General features: G+C 36.4%; 1 protein-coding gene across 2 annotated transcripts in view; it reads left to right on the top strand.

Moving 5' to 3' along the window:
- ETHR (ecdysis triggering hormone receptor) overlaps positions 1-16,101 on the top strand; it is a 68,209-nt gene extending 52,108 nt beyond the window's left edge. Inside the window, exon 6 of one of the 2 annotated variants that reach the window (XM_069137863.1) lies at positions 12,283-16,101. In XM_069137863.1, coding sequence (XP_068993964.1) covers positions 12,283-12,985 — 703 coding nt within the window. In that variant the 3' untranslated portion in view covers positions 12,986-16,101. Of the gene's footprint in view, positions 1-8,090; positions 10,627-12,282 lie in introns of those variants that run through there. The other variant, XM_046634768.2, reaches the window with a different exon arrangement.
- Positions 16,102-16,998: the final 897 nt, after the last annotated feature.

The raw sequence follows: 16,998 nt of genomic DNA, 5'->3' as shown, positions 1-16,998 counted from the left end.
GATCCCCAGCCACTTAGCCGCAATGCACTGATCCATCGGGGAAAGCCGCCAGCTAGGCTCGGGCAATTCAGTTTTTATGGGAGTTGGGGAAAAACGCGGCGCTGTTGCAGCCGAAGGAACTTAACTTGACTCCCTTGTCGCTCGGCTCCGCTCTTTTAACCCAGGGGTTAACAACCCTTGAAATATGCTCCGTACCACTCGTGAAATTTTACGAAAGCCTTGTGAAATACCGGATTAAATCCTTCGGAATCTATGGAATCGCCCGGTATCTATGTATCATTGGATCCCATGAAATCTCTTTTCGACACCAAAAATTTTATGTGGTACTTTGAATTCAGCTAAATCCTCTGAAACCTTGTGAAATCGTCCGTGATCTTTTGAAATACAGTGGAATCCTTTGAAATCTTTTAAATCCCATGAAATTCGTCGAAGGCTTGTGAAATCTTTTGCAATCCCGTGAAACTTTTTCAAAAACAAATATTTTACGAGATGTTATGAATTCGAATAAACAATGTGACACCTTGTCAAATCGTTAGAAATCTCTGATATCTTACGAATTTCCGCGAAATTCTGTGAAATCGTTTGAAATATATGAAATCCCGTGAAAATTCTGTGAAATGTTGGGAAATTCTATGATTTTTTTTTTTTTTTTTTTGGAATCATTTAAAATCCTCCGAAATCTTTGAAATGTTGAGGAATCCTGTAAAATCTGATGAAATCTTGTGAAATCTTGCGGAGTTAGTTGAAATCTCAAAAAAATCGCTTGTAAGCTTGTGAAATCTTTTGAAATCCTGAAAAATCCTATAATATCTTACGAAATCCTGTTGTAATTTGGGTTAGGATACATTGGATCCCATAAAATGTGTTGAAATCGTGTGAAATCTTTTGCATTTCCGTAAAATGTTTTTAGTAATCTGTCGTAATCTAAGCGATTAGCAGCCTTGCGGCATCGAGAATAGTTTGTAGACTCTGAAATAGCTTCCTAATCGTTCGTCGTTTATCGAAATATTCGAGGAACTATTACAATGTGGTAAGGGCAGAAGGATAAAATTATATACCAGTAATTAAAACTTTTGCGATAATAATAATATTGAATATATTAACCAATCTTTCAGGTTATTTTCATTATTTTCAATTTCAAAGTACACGCGATGTTATCGGGTGTGAAATGACGAATTTTTAAAAATTGTACCTATTTTTTGTCAGTACTTTTGTGACGACAATCGATATAAAATTTTTTCACCATATTCGTTCGACGAATTTGCGTAAAAACGTCCTTCCGCGTGTCTTTGGTCCTGAGCATTAACCCCTGCGGAGAAAGATTCAACGAAAATACGAGCCTAGCCGAAATTGATTTTTTTTACTTTTTTCGGAGCGAACGTTCCTCGAAACGGTTAGTTACACTCACCCTGAGGAATCCGCCCTGCGGATAGAGGGAAGTCAAATAAAACTGTCGTAAACTGTTCGAAACTGTTGCGCAATTTGCATAAGAAGAAATTTCGTCGATTCGACTAAACGACAGGAGACCAAAAAAAGTCCTCATCGGCCACTTCGCGCGGGGATTTTATCATCCCCGGGAGGGGTTAGGGGGAAAAAAAAAAATCTGAAATTAAATTCCGCCAATTTTTCTTCCCCCGCTGCATTCTACTATACGATCACATCCGTACCTACACTCTTCACACCCAAGAGACTTGAACACCCGTGACGAAAGTGAAAGAACCCTTCTTCAAATATCCTTCACCGCAAGGAAGAAAATTTCTATTGGCGTATTTCTTTTTTTCTCGGCATCCAGTAGCGGAATAATATGGTGACAAAGGAGCGAAAGACCCCCGAATATTTTTCAAACAAGATGAACAATCTTCATTTTTACAGTGTTTCAGTAATTCGTCGTCGGGCAAATAAAATCCAAATACCAATTTCAAAAATTCCAAATACGTTCTTCGAATCTTTCGGTAAAAAATATTTTTTCAGTATCCGAACCGTTTGACCAATTTGCTTCAATTTTTATACCAACTTTAGTGTTGTGATAATCTTTAAAAAAAAAACTTCCATACGATGTCTTGCAATTTGCAAATTGGCTATTCGACGATTTTTCAAAAAACTTGAAAAACTCGTGAAAACCGTGTTTGACCGATCATGCCCAAATTAAATACTGACCGACCATCCGTGATACTTTATTTGTAAATAAACAAATCTTTTGTTTACAAAATCGTAAAATTATTGGAAAATAATTTGATCACAGCGGTTTTTCGAAATTGTCAAAATGTCGTAAAATTCTTCCTGACATTTTTCGCAAATACGATTACTAGATATTTTTTAACATTTCGAACACATCGACATCGAAAACTGGAAAGAAAAAATTTTCACCGTCACAAAGTTTCCTCCGTGAGGTAGCAAAAAAGTAAAAAATGCCTCGTGAAGGTGGGAGAACTGTTTTTTTTTTTTTATCAGAAGAGTGATTTTTTTTTCATTTTGCACGACATTTGTCAGGAAATTTGACCTAAAAATGTGTTTCTCCCTTCCCTTAAGTACGGCCCTGTCGGTATCATCGATAAGCGACTGACTCCCTTCCGAGCAATACGAAACCGTCACGATACGCTTGTAAGATTTGTTCGGCTAGTTCGTTTTTCCCTTCGACTTCCTTTTATCCTTACCCTTTTTTTTCCCCCAGTTGGCTCATTCGAACTGTTCCATCGCCGACTGTCCAGCACCCTAATCGTCCATCCTCCGTTCGGATAATAAACACGACGCAGTGTGTCGACCTGTTTGACTGTTCAAACCTGAAATGGGAAAACCTATTTCAGAATTAATCCTGGATCCAGATATCTTACCCAGACATCGTTTACACCACTTCCCTTTCATCTTTTATGCGTTTACACCTTACCGACTTGAATTGCCTCGTAAATTATCATCCGAAAGGTCGGGGCGCTGTTCACTTTTGCGCAACAGTTCGTAAATCTTGATACGTTACTGGTTGAGACCATATAGAGACGGTTGTGGCAACGATAAACGTTAGTCATTCAAACCAGCGAATAAAACGAACCGGAAAAACCGCGTCGTAAATTTATTTTACAACGATTAAAAAATTTTCGCGAAATCTTTCGGACAGATCGACCTGTCGGATAAATTTCCACCGCACGTTTCTACAACTTCAATAATCTCCGTTATACTTTTTCGAGAATTTTCGGTATCATCGAGGGAGTGGAAAATTTGGAAAATCGTTTTTTTTTTTTTCCCCCGATTTCTCGGCAGTGGAAAACTTTTGACTAGCTTTTCCAAATTCAACGTAAGTACGAAGACCAGTGTGTATTTTTCTTTTCGCGGAGAACTTGATTGCGGGTTTCGTTATTTGTTATTTATTCGATCGGATAGAATGGCCAAGGGAAATGAAAAAAGTCGAGGCACCTCGAGCTTTTCGGTATTTGATCGATTAGTTTTAAAAGGGGTTGAAACCCTACGCCTACGTGAAGTGAAAAGTAAGAATCCCTTCCTTCGGCCGAGTCGAAAATCGTCTTGAAAGCAAGCAACGTTAGAATTCGATATCCTGCACTCTGTTCGTTGGCATGACAGGAGGTCTATGTAGATGATATCGTCGATGGACAATAAAGAAAAAGGCTAAAGTGTTTCAGATTAGTTTTCTCTGTCTTCGTTCGATATTCCATGGAAACGAGATCATTAGACGTGGGACGATGCGTGCAAAAAAGACGAGAAACTAACTGCGGACCGATCGATACGCTCCACGATGTTTATTCGTAGAAATAACCAGATTCTAGTCTAATCAAAGACTTTAAATTGCTCGCCAATTTGATAACACCCTTGAATAAAGTGCCTTCCACCCCACCACCGTGAAACTATCCTTTTTCATCGCACAGGCTCATAAATTTCCCAAACATAGCCGCGAAGTTTTTCTCGTACAATCTTTTTTCATTTTTCTCTGTAATTTAAACAATTTTTTTTTTCCTAGTGTAAAAATATCGGAACATTGCTCAACGCATAAGTCAAGTCTCGCTGATTTGATTCACCTGCTTCAGTTCAGATTTTTACTGTTTGTACCGGCTAACTGGATACTTTTGAAAAAATTCGATTCGTCGGGACGTGACTAAAAAAAAAAAAAAAAATAACAATCCACATTCTCAAGTAAAAATGCGTCAGAATCCAGACGCATTATTGAAATACTTAGCCAAGTTATTTCTTCGATAAGCTTAAGTTCTATTTTCGTATCAGACCCTGCGATGAAAATTGCATCGAATCAACCGTCTGCTCTTTTGGAAACTCTAGACGATCCGAGGTTTTCCAGTACCTGCAATTTGACCAAGTCCGCATTACCCGAAGCAAAGCATTCTCGAAGTAAGATTTTTCTAGACAACGTTCGAAGTGGAATTTAAGACGACGAAAAAAAAAACAAACCCGCGTACAAAGAAGCTGCTACGAAATGTGGTTGAATCTCGGATGAATAGAACTGAAATGAGCTCGACAAGGATCCTCACGATCGTGATACGTTCACAAAAAGTACGACGTATCTATTTTAAGTGGCTCGCTTCATCGAGCACGGTGCTTATATTTCACGGCATTAATTTTCATCGGAATAATAAAGCCGGATTTGACGTTTTTCAAAGGAATGATGGAAAGGCGGTATTTTTCGACGGTTGTATCTCTTCGTCGAGTTTGTTTGTTATTACCCTTTTTTTCTTTTTTTTTTTTTTCACATCGACTCATACTAGTCGGAGATACAATTTATACGCCTATTGTGAATATGTAATATATACGTGATCCGCGCGATCCACGTGATCCAGGTGATCCACCCCGTATTCGACAGGCGTGTAGATAAATTTAATGGATTCGTGTTCACCGAGGATTTATCTATAATAGATCTCTGACGAGGACGTCAATCTTCGATCCTCTCGATGCCTTTAACGTCCACTCGACCCCGTACGAATCTTTCAGGTTTCGTCCATCGGTTTTAACGATTTTTTTTTCCTCCCTCCCCCCCGTCGTCTCGCTTTACACTCTTACACCTATCGAAGAACGATTTGTTGTTACAGAACCAGAAACGTCGTTACCGTAATCAAATTCTTTCGTTACTACGGTGTGTAACGGTGAAATATTGTGACGTGGAAAAAAAAAAGAAAAAAAATACCCGCGAAAATGTTCTATTCGCAAAACCGAGGAAAGCTTTCAAGGCCTTTTTCTTTTACCGAAATTCTTGACAATTTTTTATTTTATTTTTCTTTATTCTTTCCTCTTGTTTTTCGGTACCGAAACCGATATGTTGACGTCTTGTGATTAATCAGTAGCTATTTCTCGCGAATGCCTTATATATATATATAGCTGATCTTCGTGGCATTCGGTATACTTACCTACGCCGTCTCATTTTCTCGGATTACGACGGCGATCGTTAAACGCATCAATGATATACGTGCTCCGATAGCCTCTAACTTACCCATTTCTTCTTTTCTTCTTATTTTATTTTATTTTTTTTTTTACTCTACGTTTCTCTCTTACTTTTCTAAGTAACGAATTCGCGTTTCATTTTTCTGAACTACCGACTTCATTTCACGTCGCAGTAATTTCACAATCTACGTTTGACTAATTAGAACTGGTGATTTTGAATCGAATTTTGAATCGAATAGCAGCAATGTTTTTTTTTCTTCACTACCATGACGAAGAATCGTGTGAAATGAATAACTGTGAAAAGTTCGGTGTCATTAATTGGTTAGTATGAATCAGAGCTGCGAATATAATAGTCGAACTTTTTGGGGCGGGGTTGAAGATACGAATTTGAAAAGTTCTGTGAAAGCACTGAATACCGATTTTTTTTTTTTTTTTTTTTTGTGGCGAAACTTGAATGAACGAAATCAAACTTTCGGGAAACATCAAAGTTTCGAATGGTCCGAAACTCGACGAGTCAAAGTTTGGAAAGTGCGAGAATGAGAAAGTTTGAAAATCTGAAACGTCGAAATTCTAAATGATGGAATATTTTCGGTTCTGTGAATTTCTGACTCGTTGAATGATTTTCGTTTTTTTCCGATTTCTTACAACAACCCGCTTAGTAAACTAGGCCGTGTGATTATATTTTAATTATCGGAATTTTACTTCATCCAAACTTTATTTTTCGTAATATTACCCTGCCGGAACTTTACTTTTCGGAACTTTGTTCTATCGTAACTTGAATTTTCGAAATCTTGCATTTCGTAACTTTGTGCCGCCGGCCTTCCGACCATTCGAAACTTTGTTTGATTCTCCAAGGTTTGATTCCTTCGCTACAAATTTCGCCACAAAATAATTCGGAATTAGGCGCTTTCGGAACTTCACTGTACAGTTACCTGCAAAATTTTTACTCGCATCAGTCTGCAGAAGTATGCTAATATAGTATTGTGTTCTTTGAGACTAATTTTGAGTGTTGGACTTGAGGCTTTTTTTTCTTTTGCCTTGGTATTAATCCCGGCAAAATGCGCACGTGCGTATTTTCTTATACATCATGTATAATATTACACGTTATAGGCTTTTCGCACTTTTCTATTTTTGCACCTCGCTTTCCTTCGTAATTGTTTCGTCTTAATTTTGTAATTTTCAATTTTTTTTTTTTTTTTTTTTTTTTTTTTACCACTATATTTCTCTTATCAATATCCGACTCTTGTCTTGGAGGATATCAATTTTTTCTCCAATATAAATGTAACATATTTTTATGTTTTGCTTGCAGTTTTTCGGTAGGTATCCATTCATCGGGAGATCAAGTTTCGGGCGCCTAAAATTAAAGCCACAGAATTTTTCATCGGCATTATTTACTCAACGGTTGTTACAGATTTTTTTTCTTTCGCGAGGTTTGCAACACTTTTTGACGCGTCAATAAGAAGCAGAAGCATGTCTTGTAAACAACGATTAATGGACGGGGATTTATTTCTCGGTTTATTTTTTGTTATTTCGCAAATTGAGACAAGATTCACGATGATCAAATTATCCCATCGCGATCATTTTGACGTCAATTACGCGATTCTATTTCTCTTGAAATAATATACAGGCTAAATTCCGTGTCAAAATAAAATCTTATAATAATTTGACAGGTTCGGTGAAGAAACAGAAATAAGTAATCAAGTTGTAACAAAGAAATTGACAGCTAACTCCGCGAAGAAAATCTCGAATATAATTATACACAATAAGTTGAAATTCCGTCTGATTATATGTTATGCGTACAGTGTGAAAATTTTTCATTTTTTACAGTTATTATCGATTTAATCATACGTGAACGGATCCTTAGCCATTTCACCGTGAGTTACTTTGTTCAACTTTTTTTGTCCAATTTTATACGTTACTTTCAAAATCGTAGAAAGTCTGTGAAATAAGCTTTTCTGACGGACGGAAATTCACCGACAGTTCGCAAAAGGGATTTTTTCCCGTTTGAAATTTTAAGGGATGAAATTGACGTCGAGGCGTTATTTGAGTGAAAAAATCGTATGAAAGTAAGAAAGTAAGAACAGTTATTCGACATCTAAGTAACCTGTCAATATATCTGTGTACATATTTTTTTTTTCTTTGTTTTTCGTAATTCGAACGATATTTCGACCGTTATCATAACGCTATCAAATTCGATCTAAAATATTTTCCGTGACGAGTGTAAAGGAATAAAAAAAATTGAAATCGATCCGAAACTGCGGTGTTTATTTTTCTTTCGGCAAGGGAATTGGTCGGTGATCAAAACTTGGAACGATCGATATTCGGAATGGCCGATATATCGATATTTCATACACATGCGAAATAAAATAGCGAAAGATGAATCGTCACAAATCATTATTTTCCAAAGTGTCACCGATCAGAATGACTGGTAACGAAAACCAACTGAAAATGAATTGTTCGAAAAATCTTGATTTTGAAAGTGTGACCGATCAGAATGACTAAAAATCAGTGACACTTTAAAAAAAAGACCAATACTTCGAACGATTCGTCTTTGGTTGTATATTTTTTGTCTCGCATGTTTGAAATTTCCGTACATCGGGCGTTCCGAATATCGATCCTCCCAAGTATCGGACACCCGTCGAGGGAATTTCGATGATCCGAGGTGAATTAAAAATTGCTTTCCTTTTGGTTGATTGCAGTCCGATAGTCTTCGTAACGAAGTATGAAAATATGGCGGCGATTTCTGCGGGCGTTGAAGTGAGCCGAGAGGAGAAGACGGTAGCGATGTGCGAGACGCAGATGAACTCGAGTGCGAAAGTAGCCTTCATGCTAGTACTTACAATCCTATTTTTCGTTCTGCCGCTCTTCTTGCTGTTAGGCCTCTACCTGGTTATAGTCCGTCACCTGGTCAAGGACTCGTCGACGACGAGCTCCTGCGGCGAAAGTTATCAAGCCAGGGCGCGTCGGCAAGTCGTCCTGATGCTACTCACAGTCGTCTTCAGCTTCTTCGTCTGCCTCGCGCCCTTCCGGCTTCTCACCCTATTCGTCGTCCTCTCACCCGACGGCGCCCTCGACCTGGGAATGGAGGCCTACTACAACCTCCTCTACTTCGGCAGGATAATGTTCTATCTGAACAGCGCCATAAACCCGATACTCTACAACCTGATGAGCAGCCGCTTCAGGATTGGGTTCCTTAAACTATGCGGTATACGGAAACCCAGACGCGTTGAGAGCAACACCTTCAGGAGTACCGTCACTGCGAGCAGGCCCTCGAGGTGGGCCACGAGGAAGGAAGGACATCACGAGAACGTTGTTTAGACAAGGAAATTTCTCTCAGTGTAGTCGATTTTTAAAACTATGCTCGAATATGTCGAAAACTAGGCATTGAATTGAAAAATATTTTCGGTCAAAAATTTTAGTATACGAAGGAGGTCGGCGGATGAGCGTCCCAGTTTTTGGATACGGGGCCTCTGCCGGGCCCATCGAGGCCCAACTTTTATTCATCAAACTGAACCGTCTATCTTTTATTGAATTTTCTTATTTCTCGTTTAAAAGTGAGTAAATTTCACTCTTGGTTATTTTTTTGGTTCTCGTCTTCGAACTGGCCCGAAACATTACTCGAAGTTTTGTCGCGAAAAGAGCGGCGATACTGTCGACCCTTCGGACCTCAAGTTTAACCATAAATCTTGATTCTTTATTCACAATTGATGCAATTTTTGTACGCAATAAGCTAATTTTTATGCGATTAGCTAAATTTTTTTTTTTTTTTTTTTCTCATCGAATTTCCCGTATTATTAGTAAACGAAGTATGTACGCTTAGGAGGATCGTTTGACACACATGCGATGTGACAATATCACATTGCGACAATTTTTCTGGTGCTCGAATTGTGTATTAAAATATAATTATTACGTAAGCCTGTCTTATTATTCGTATAAATAATATATCGTATAAAACTAGTTCCAATATTATCGGTCTTACTCAGGATTTTCACCACTTTAAGGGCGTTGCTTGTTCTGCTTGTTGCATACCGAAAATCGTGCGTTTTTTGGCGTGAGAAGAATCGATCGGATATCGAATATCCTCCCCGCCCCTCCCCCCCCTCCCTTAAATTTGTATTACAATAATTTTCAACAAGCTGCAACATTCATCGCGTATAAACCAAATTTTCCAACAACTCGTAACTCTGACAATTGTCACTGCTTGAAGATTATTCGTTCGTAAAAAAAAAAAAAAAATAATTTCTAGCATCGACAGTTTATTGAAAAAATTACTGACAAATGATTCAGCCGTTCTTATGAAAGAAAAAATAAATAAATAATAATAACGATGAAATAAAACAAAAGAAAAAATGCACACCCCCAGAGCAAAATTACCCGAGTATTATGTCTCGCAATTAATATTAGAATAGGTAGAAAAAAAAAAAAAAATTTGTCACACGAAAAATTATCCCTGAGGGAAATCTCGACCTCGCAAACGTGTTGCTGTTATTTTTTTTTTTTTTTATTTGTTCTTATCACTTTCTCTTCCACGCACTTGGGTAATTTTTCTCGTGTTGAAAAAGGCCCACGTGCACGTATAAACGCGTATTGCCCATTCCAGGTCGACTCGACCCACTTCCGGACTTTGCCAATAACAATTATTATCATCGTTTCAACTGTCGTCGTGATATTAAGGTAGTCTGTGAATTTTTATAAATACCTGTTTGACGAGTACATTTTTTTCCTCTCTCGCTTCTCGGAGCTTCGAAATCGAAATTTGAATGAAAAACAGCGATTTCAAAATACACAAATTGCCGGTGTGCCAAAGTTTCGTGTCTAATAACGTGGAAAATAAATGTTTTCTCAGTTTGTTCGTTTTCTTCTTACTTAATGGGATACATTGCATCTGGAATAATAATGCCAAAACGAAATGATATTTGTATGTAACTTGGAAAATTTTTCTTTTTAATCCAGATAGAATTTACAGATTAAATGCCTGTTAGCTATAAATATACGTTAAAGTTAGGTGTACGTATGTATAATTAACTCGAGCAAATAGAGTTCAACTCATGCTTTCAATTTAATTATATTTATCAATTATTTAATACGGAATTGTATTTTTCAAAAATGGTTCCCGTGTAATTTCCAATAAAATTCACTGGAACGTCTTGTTTTTATAATTCTGTATGTAAATAGACAATCATCGCAATGGACTTGTATAAAAAAAACGAAAACGAAAAAAAAAAAAAACAAAAATACAGCATTAATTGTAATATGTATATTTTGCATTAGGCAATGAAAATCTTTTCACATTCTACATTATTCGCATTAACTACGTTAATTTTTGATTTTACTAATCAAGGTCAACACAATAGCATAATTAATACGCCTAAGTGCTTAAGTAACCGATAATTAAGTGTTGCACATAATTATTTGCAGCATTACGAATCGAGCTTTACAAAAATTTTAATCCTACTTATTAATTGTGTAAGTCGTAAGTGAATTTTCACATTTACTCGAATGTCACTTGAATACGTTGCTTCGTTGGTAAACCTTTTATTGAAAGTCGAGTATTAAATGTTCTTAGTGTTTACCCCTTTTTATAAAACTTGCCAATAGCTGCGGTTTGACTTCGATTATGTTGAAAATCTTTGTGTTCAAATGTTGAAGAAAGATTTCTACTCTATTTTCAAAAAAAATTTACAATCGGAAAACACTTTTTTATTAAATTTTCAAGACTGAAACAAATTTCCATGTTCAACTAACGACATCATTCGATTAGACCGATCACAGAACTCCAAAGTGAGAATTGTTGGTGTCGTCTCGCAAAGTGACAAAAATAAAAAGTCTCGCCCCAGCTGAAACGGTTCTCTCGCGACAATTGATCGATCCGGAAATGCGTCATTTTCGCGATTGTTTCAATTGATAGGGTATAATGTTACGGTATTAACACGAAGTGCTGCATTAGGAAATAATTTCAAAGTATTTTACAATTATATTTACGCATAGTTAGGCTTCCGAGAGCATAAATTTATTCTTAAATAATTATTTCAATATTCTATAATTGTGATAAGTATGGCAGTAATAATTGTGGACATGAAATTCAAGCAACTTTACGGTATTAACATCACAATAATAACGATTTTTAATATTTATAGGATTTTAAGGAGCTACGTACGTATAAGTTGTTTTGCTGATACAATAATTTACATTATACTTATATTATACAAACATCGTTTCATCGATCGGCTGTTTTATACGACAGCATTTATAGGTAGAAATTGCCAATCTGCGTTTACAATTTAACGATTAAGGCTTACAATTAATTGTAGAAGCATCGGCTCATGCAAGCGAACACAATCAATTTTCTTTATTCCTAAAAATGATGTGTAACAATAATCTTGAGCTTATAAATCAATAAAAATCTACGAATCAGCAAATTATCTGTAGAAAAATTATTCAATACAAGTTATTCCAATTAAAAGTATAAAATTATGGAGTTTAAGGATGACTGGCTGATTGAAAAATTCGGGTTTTGAAATTAATCAACCAAATAACAATTTCAAAATATACGTAGTATTAACAATTAACAATGTGACAAAAATTATTCTTGAATGAATTTATGACATGTAATTATTTTATAAAATCGCATGATACAGTGGAATAGTTGTGAACGATAGTTGTGCATTTTCATAACCTATCACGTACTCGTGAAATTTATTTTCGGTAAGATAGTTATCTGCATTTTCAAAACCCACCGCATACGCGTGAAAAATTTTAGCCGGTAACAAAGTTGTCCGCACATTCAAAGCTCGTCACATACGTGTGAAATTTTTTTTTTCCGGTAATGTGGTGTATCAGCATTTTTAAATTAAATATAATAAATGATATAAATATTTTTTTTGTCGACAGTCCGAGTATCCTGATGTCCGATTATCACATGGAGATGTACACCGACGGATCGCTGGTTCCGGTTTGCCTCATAGAAGCTAACGAGGCATGGAGGAGCGCGTTCTTCGTAACAACGATAGTGATATTCTTCTTCGTGCCGCTTTTCATCCTCGTTATCCTGTACACTATAATAGCGAGACACCTGATGGCTAACCCGACGATAAGTCGAGGTCCTGCGAACAACTTGCTCAAGTATCGAAAGCAGGTCGTCCTCATGCTGGGAACCGTCGTCCTCAGCTTCTTCGTATGCCTCCTGCCCTTCAGGGCATTTACACTTTGGGTGATTTGCGGCTCCCAGGATTCGATGATCGGCCTTGGTATCGACGGCTACTACGGCGTCCTTTACTTCAGCAGGGTGATGCTGTATCTGAACTCGGCGGTAAATCCGATCCTCTACAATCTTATGTCGACGAAATTTCGCGAGGGATTTTTGAGGCTCTGTGGCATCGGCGTGAAGAAGAAGGCTCCCGGTAGAACGGGCACTTACACAACAGGATCGACAAACTGCAGTTCCAATCATTCGGACTTCTGGCGGAGGCACAGCAGCAATAAAAGCTGCAGCGTCAAAACGCCGAACAACCCCGTTGAAAAACAGCTCAAACTTCCGCTCCTCTCCTCCGTCACCGATGGTATAATCAGAAAGAAACAGGAGAGTTATGTGTGAGTGGAAATCAACTTACGCGAGGACTCGGTGCACCGAAAATCGATACTTTTCACTAGTTTTTTTTTTTTTTTACCATTATTTAAGAGCCACCAAGATAATTTTAATTTTTTTTTTCGGTTTATTAAATACGTTTCATTTTACTTTACGATTGCTCATTTTATTCGAAGATTATTTATTTATCCGAAAAACCATTGAAACCGATTTCTATTTTCTCAGCAGTCAATTCAATATTGTTGTTATTATATCGTTATGAATATCGGTGCAGTATTAGAAAATTGAATATTTAACGATATTGACGTGATAAGAAAAAAAAACACGTTACGAAGAAAATGAGCCCATGCACATAACAGTGGAATTGAACGTATAAACTAGATTTTCATCAATTTTGAATCGATTTGAAATGATTCATTGATTATACATCTTCGTACTTTGAGCATATAATAATTTCGTAAATATTGAATGTATGACTATGTCGTAATAAAATTGATAAAAAGTATCGATTTTTGGGGAACCAGCCTTGTTAATGTGGCAAGAAAGTTACATGCAGAATTTACTACCGCGTTCGATAAAATATACGTATTATTGATGATATACTGTAAAATTTATCACTGGCTCAACAATACGTTGCGAGAGGGTCGATTGTACAGATAATTTAGGTAGAATCAAAGGGGCCAGAAATAATGGATATCCATCGAATGGACGATAAGTTTAAAATGGCCCGAGAAAATTTTAAATAAAATACCCGAAGGTGTAGTTTAATGATTTCGAAGAATCGAATAATTTGGACTCGAGTTTCTCTCATAACATAATTATAAAAACCGTATGTAAGTTTATGTAATATTTATTACGTATTCGCGACCGAGGGAATAAGACATTTTGGGATCAAAAGAGAAAAATAAAAAAAGAATAAATAACACTATAATCACAGAAACGGTCGTTGCATGTAGGATAATAAATTACGTTGTGAGTGTCAAGACTAATTTAAGAGTTCTGTCGTCGTTTCGTAATAAACTATCATTTAATATAGTCACTATGCATCATAATATTAAAATTTAAGACTGGCCGTGACTGCTGAAAGGTAAAAGACAAAATGGAGATTAATTCGATAAGATTTTTCAAATATAAAAACAAACAGACGGATCGTGACGATTCTTTTATACCCGCGTGTTAAAGTGTTAAATATCGGTTGTGATTAGCAAAATTGTGCCATATATTTATCGTGTTCCCTTTTATTAGTTGAATTAAGTTGAATAACTTAACAATCAATTTTCATGATAATACGTTCTATACCAGTGCTGTCCAATTATTTGTTTTCTCGATTAATCCATTAATCGAAATCGTTTCTCTGATTAATGGATTAATCGACGATTTCGGTTCACACGCCAATTAACCCGCGATTAGATAAATTGATTAACAGAAATTCTAGCTTAATTGATTAGGCGGAAAAACTCGATTATTCGAATAATCGTATAGCACTATTCTATACGAAGTTCGAATTCCTTTCGGATCTGCTGCTGCATCGATCTCACATGTATCTATATAATTAATATACTTGGATTTCAATACTCAAAATAGCGTGTAAATCAAAACAAAAAATTACGCTACTTTATCAGTTTTCAATAAGGATTTTTTTTTCTAACCGTCTGAATCAGAGGTCGAGAGATTAATTTATGGAGAGTTAATGAAACTGTCACTGGCCAAAATTCTACTACTTACCTGTAGGTAAGCTCTCGTTATACGTATATCGCTCGTCATTTATACCTACAAAACTATATTACACGGTTATTAAATGTTATTAATGTTGTCAGTGTTGATTATCATTGAATCATACATCAGCCATACATTTACATATGAAAAATATACTATCACATGAGCGTAAAGCCTACACTGTGTACCTGGAGGATATTTATTGCTTTTGCAGTTTTTATCACAATTGAAATACTGTTCAACCAAATCGTTATGTTATTTTTATGTTTATTTCTTTATAAATATATAAATATATATATATATATTTTTTTTTCTCTCTATATGTTCTAGAGAACGATTCAGAAACAAGCAGAAGGGAATAATTTATATTGTTTCTCACCTTCATCTAGTCAGCTCTGAGCTATCAGCACAAAGCCTTTGTTTATATATTATAATATTACGATTAATTCGAGACTGCACGCACTCATGCTCATTATATATATATATATATATATATATATATATATACTGTGTTTATAACAGAGTTTTATTGTTGTATTATTAACGAGTGTGTACCTACTATCAGTTTAAGGTAAATTTTAGGTGTATAAATCACGTATGTGACAGGCTAATTGTCTATATATGTATAGTGAACGGTGTAAGTTCGATTTAAGACTAATTAAAGAGTAATTAATATTAATTGTCAAGGTAATTAATATAATTGAGATACGACTTGCTTGTGAATATTCGAACGAGAAGGATCAAACGACGAGGGCCTCCGATTAATTGTAATATAATTATGAAGAACAAAGGTATGAATTGCTCATTAAGAAGCAATAAGAATTGATTTAATTGTTTTGAACCGGTCGCCAAAGATGTCAAATCGTTCGACGACGACCTCAGATATAGAGTATATAATATCGAAAATTTCCCAAAGACCTCTGTATTCGAGGATTCATTAAATATCTATGATGTAATTTATCATTCACCGTGACAAGTATACAAGTTTTATTGAAATTGTGAAACACATTAGTACCAAATACGAATCAATTATTTGTCGGCAAGTCTGTTGTAATTATCCCATATTATTTTAGGCGATTCAACTTATTCTGAAATTTGATTCCACTGACAGCCGTTCATATCGACAACGTTCTAATGCAATTAACAAATATTTATATGACTGTAACAGATCATTTTGTCTGAATGCTGTGAACTGAGTTTTAAGTAACTGTTTCATTTTCAACCAAAAATAATTTTGATGAAATGTACATACACATACATCCCCCCATATACACATTATGTATATTAATTATTAGGTATATAGGATATATATATATATATATCATAGACGCAAAACGAATTATTTTAATAAATGATATACATGTAAATGTGGAAAACGTTGTAAATATTTTGTATAAATGAATAAAACGTTTATTTGTCGAATACCTCATGTCATTGAGTTTGACTTTCAGAAAGCCCCGCATTAAATTGAGGTTTAGAAGGATCTCCAACATGCACAAGTCGTTGGATCTATCGTATTTCTCTTCATATCGCTAGCTATCATGCCACTTACTCTTAGAATCAAGCAATTCGGAGAAATTGCAGCGAAAAATTACTCCTGGTATTAGGAGAACATCTGAGCCGAGGAGCTCGATCAAAGGTACGCCTTATGCCTGAAAACCCGTGTCACATACGTATAAGTTTGGTTGCCTATGATTAGGCGCTCCCACTTGGACTAAGCAAATCGGAGAAATTGCGACGAAAAATTACTCCTGGTATCAGGAGAACATCTGAGGCGAGGAGCTTGATCAAAGGAGCGCCTTACGATTGATGGCCGTGTCGCGTAGATGTAAGATTGGTTGCCTATAATTAGGCGCTCCCACTTGGACTAAGCAAATCGGAGAAATTGCAACGAAAAATTACTCCTGGTATCAGGAGAACATCTGAGGCGAGGAGCTTGATCGATGGAGCGCCTTACGACTGATGGCCGTGTCGCGTAGATGTAAGATTGGTTGCCTATAATTAGGCGCTCCCGCTTAGACTAAGCAAATCGGAGAAATTGCAGCGAAAATTACTCCTGGTATCAGGAGAACATCTGGGGTGAGGAGCTTGATCGATGGAGCGCCTTACGACTGATGGCCGTGTCGCGTAGATGTAAGATTGGTTGCCTATAATTAGGCGCTCCCGCTTAGACTAAGCAAATCGGAGAAATTGCAGCGAAAATTACTCCTGGTATCAGGAGAACATCTGAAGCGAGGAGCTTGATCGATGGAGCGCCTTACGACTGATGGCCGTGTCGCGTAGATGTAAGATTGGTTGCCTATAAT

This window comes from Neodiprion pinetum, chromosome 7, assembly GCF_021155775.2.
Source record: "Neodiprion pinetum isolate iyNeoPine1 chromosome 7, iyNeoPine1.2, whole genome shotgun sequence".
In the NCBI taxonomy this organism is placed as follows: Eukaryota; Metazoa; Arthropoda; class Insecta; order Hymenoptera; family Diprionidae; genus Neodiprion; species Neodiprion pinetum.
This window is presented reverse-complemented; position numbering and strand designations above follow the sequence as displayed.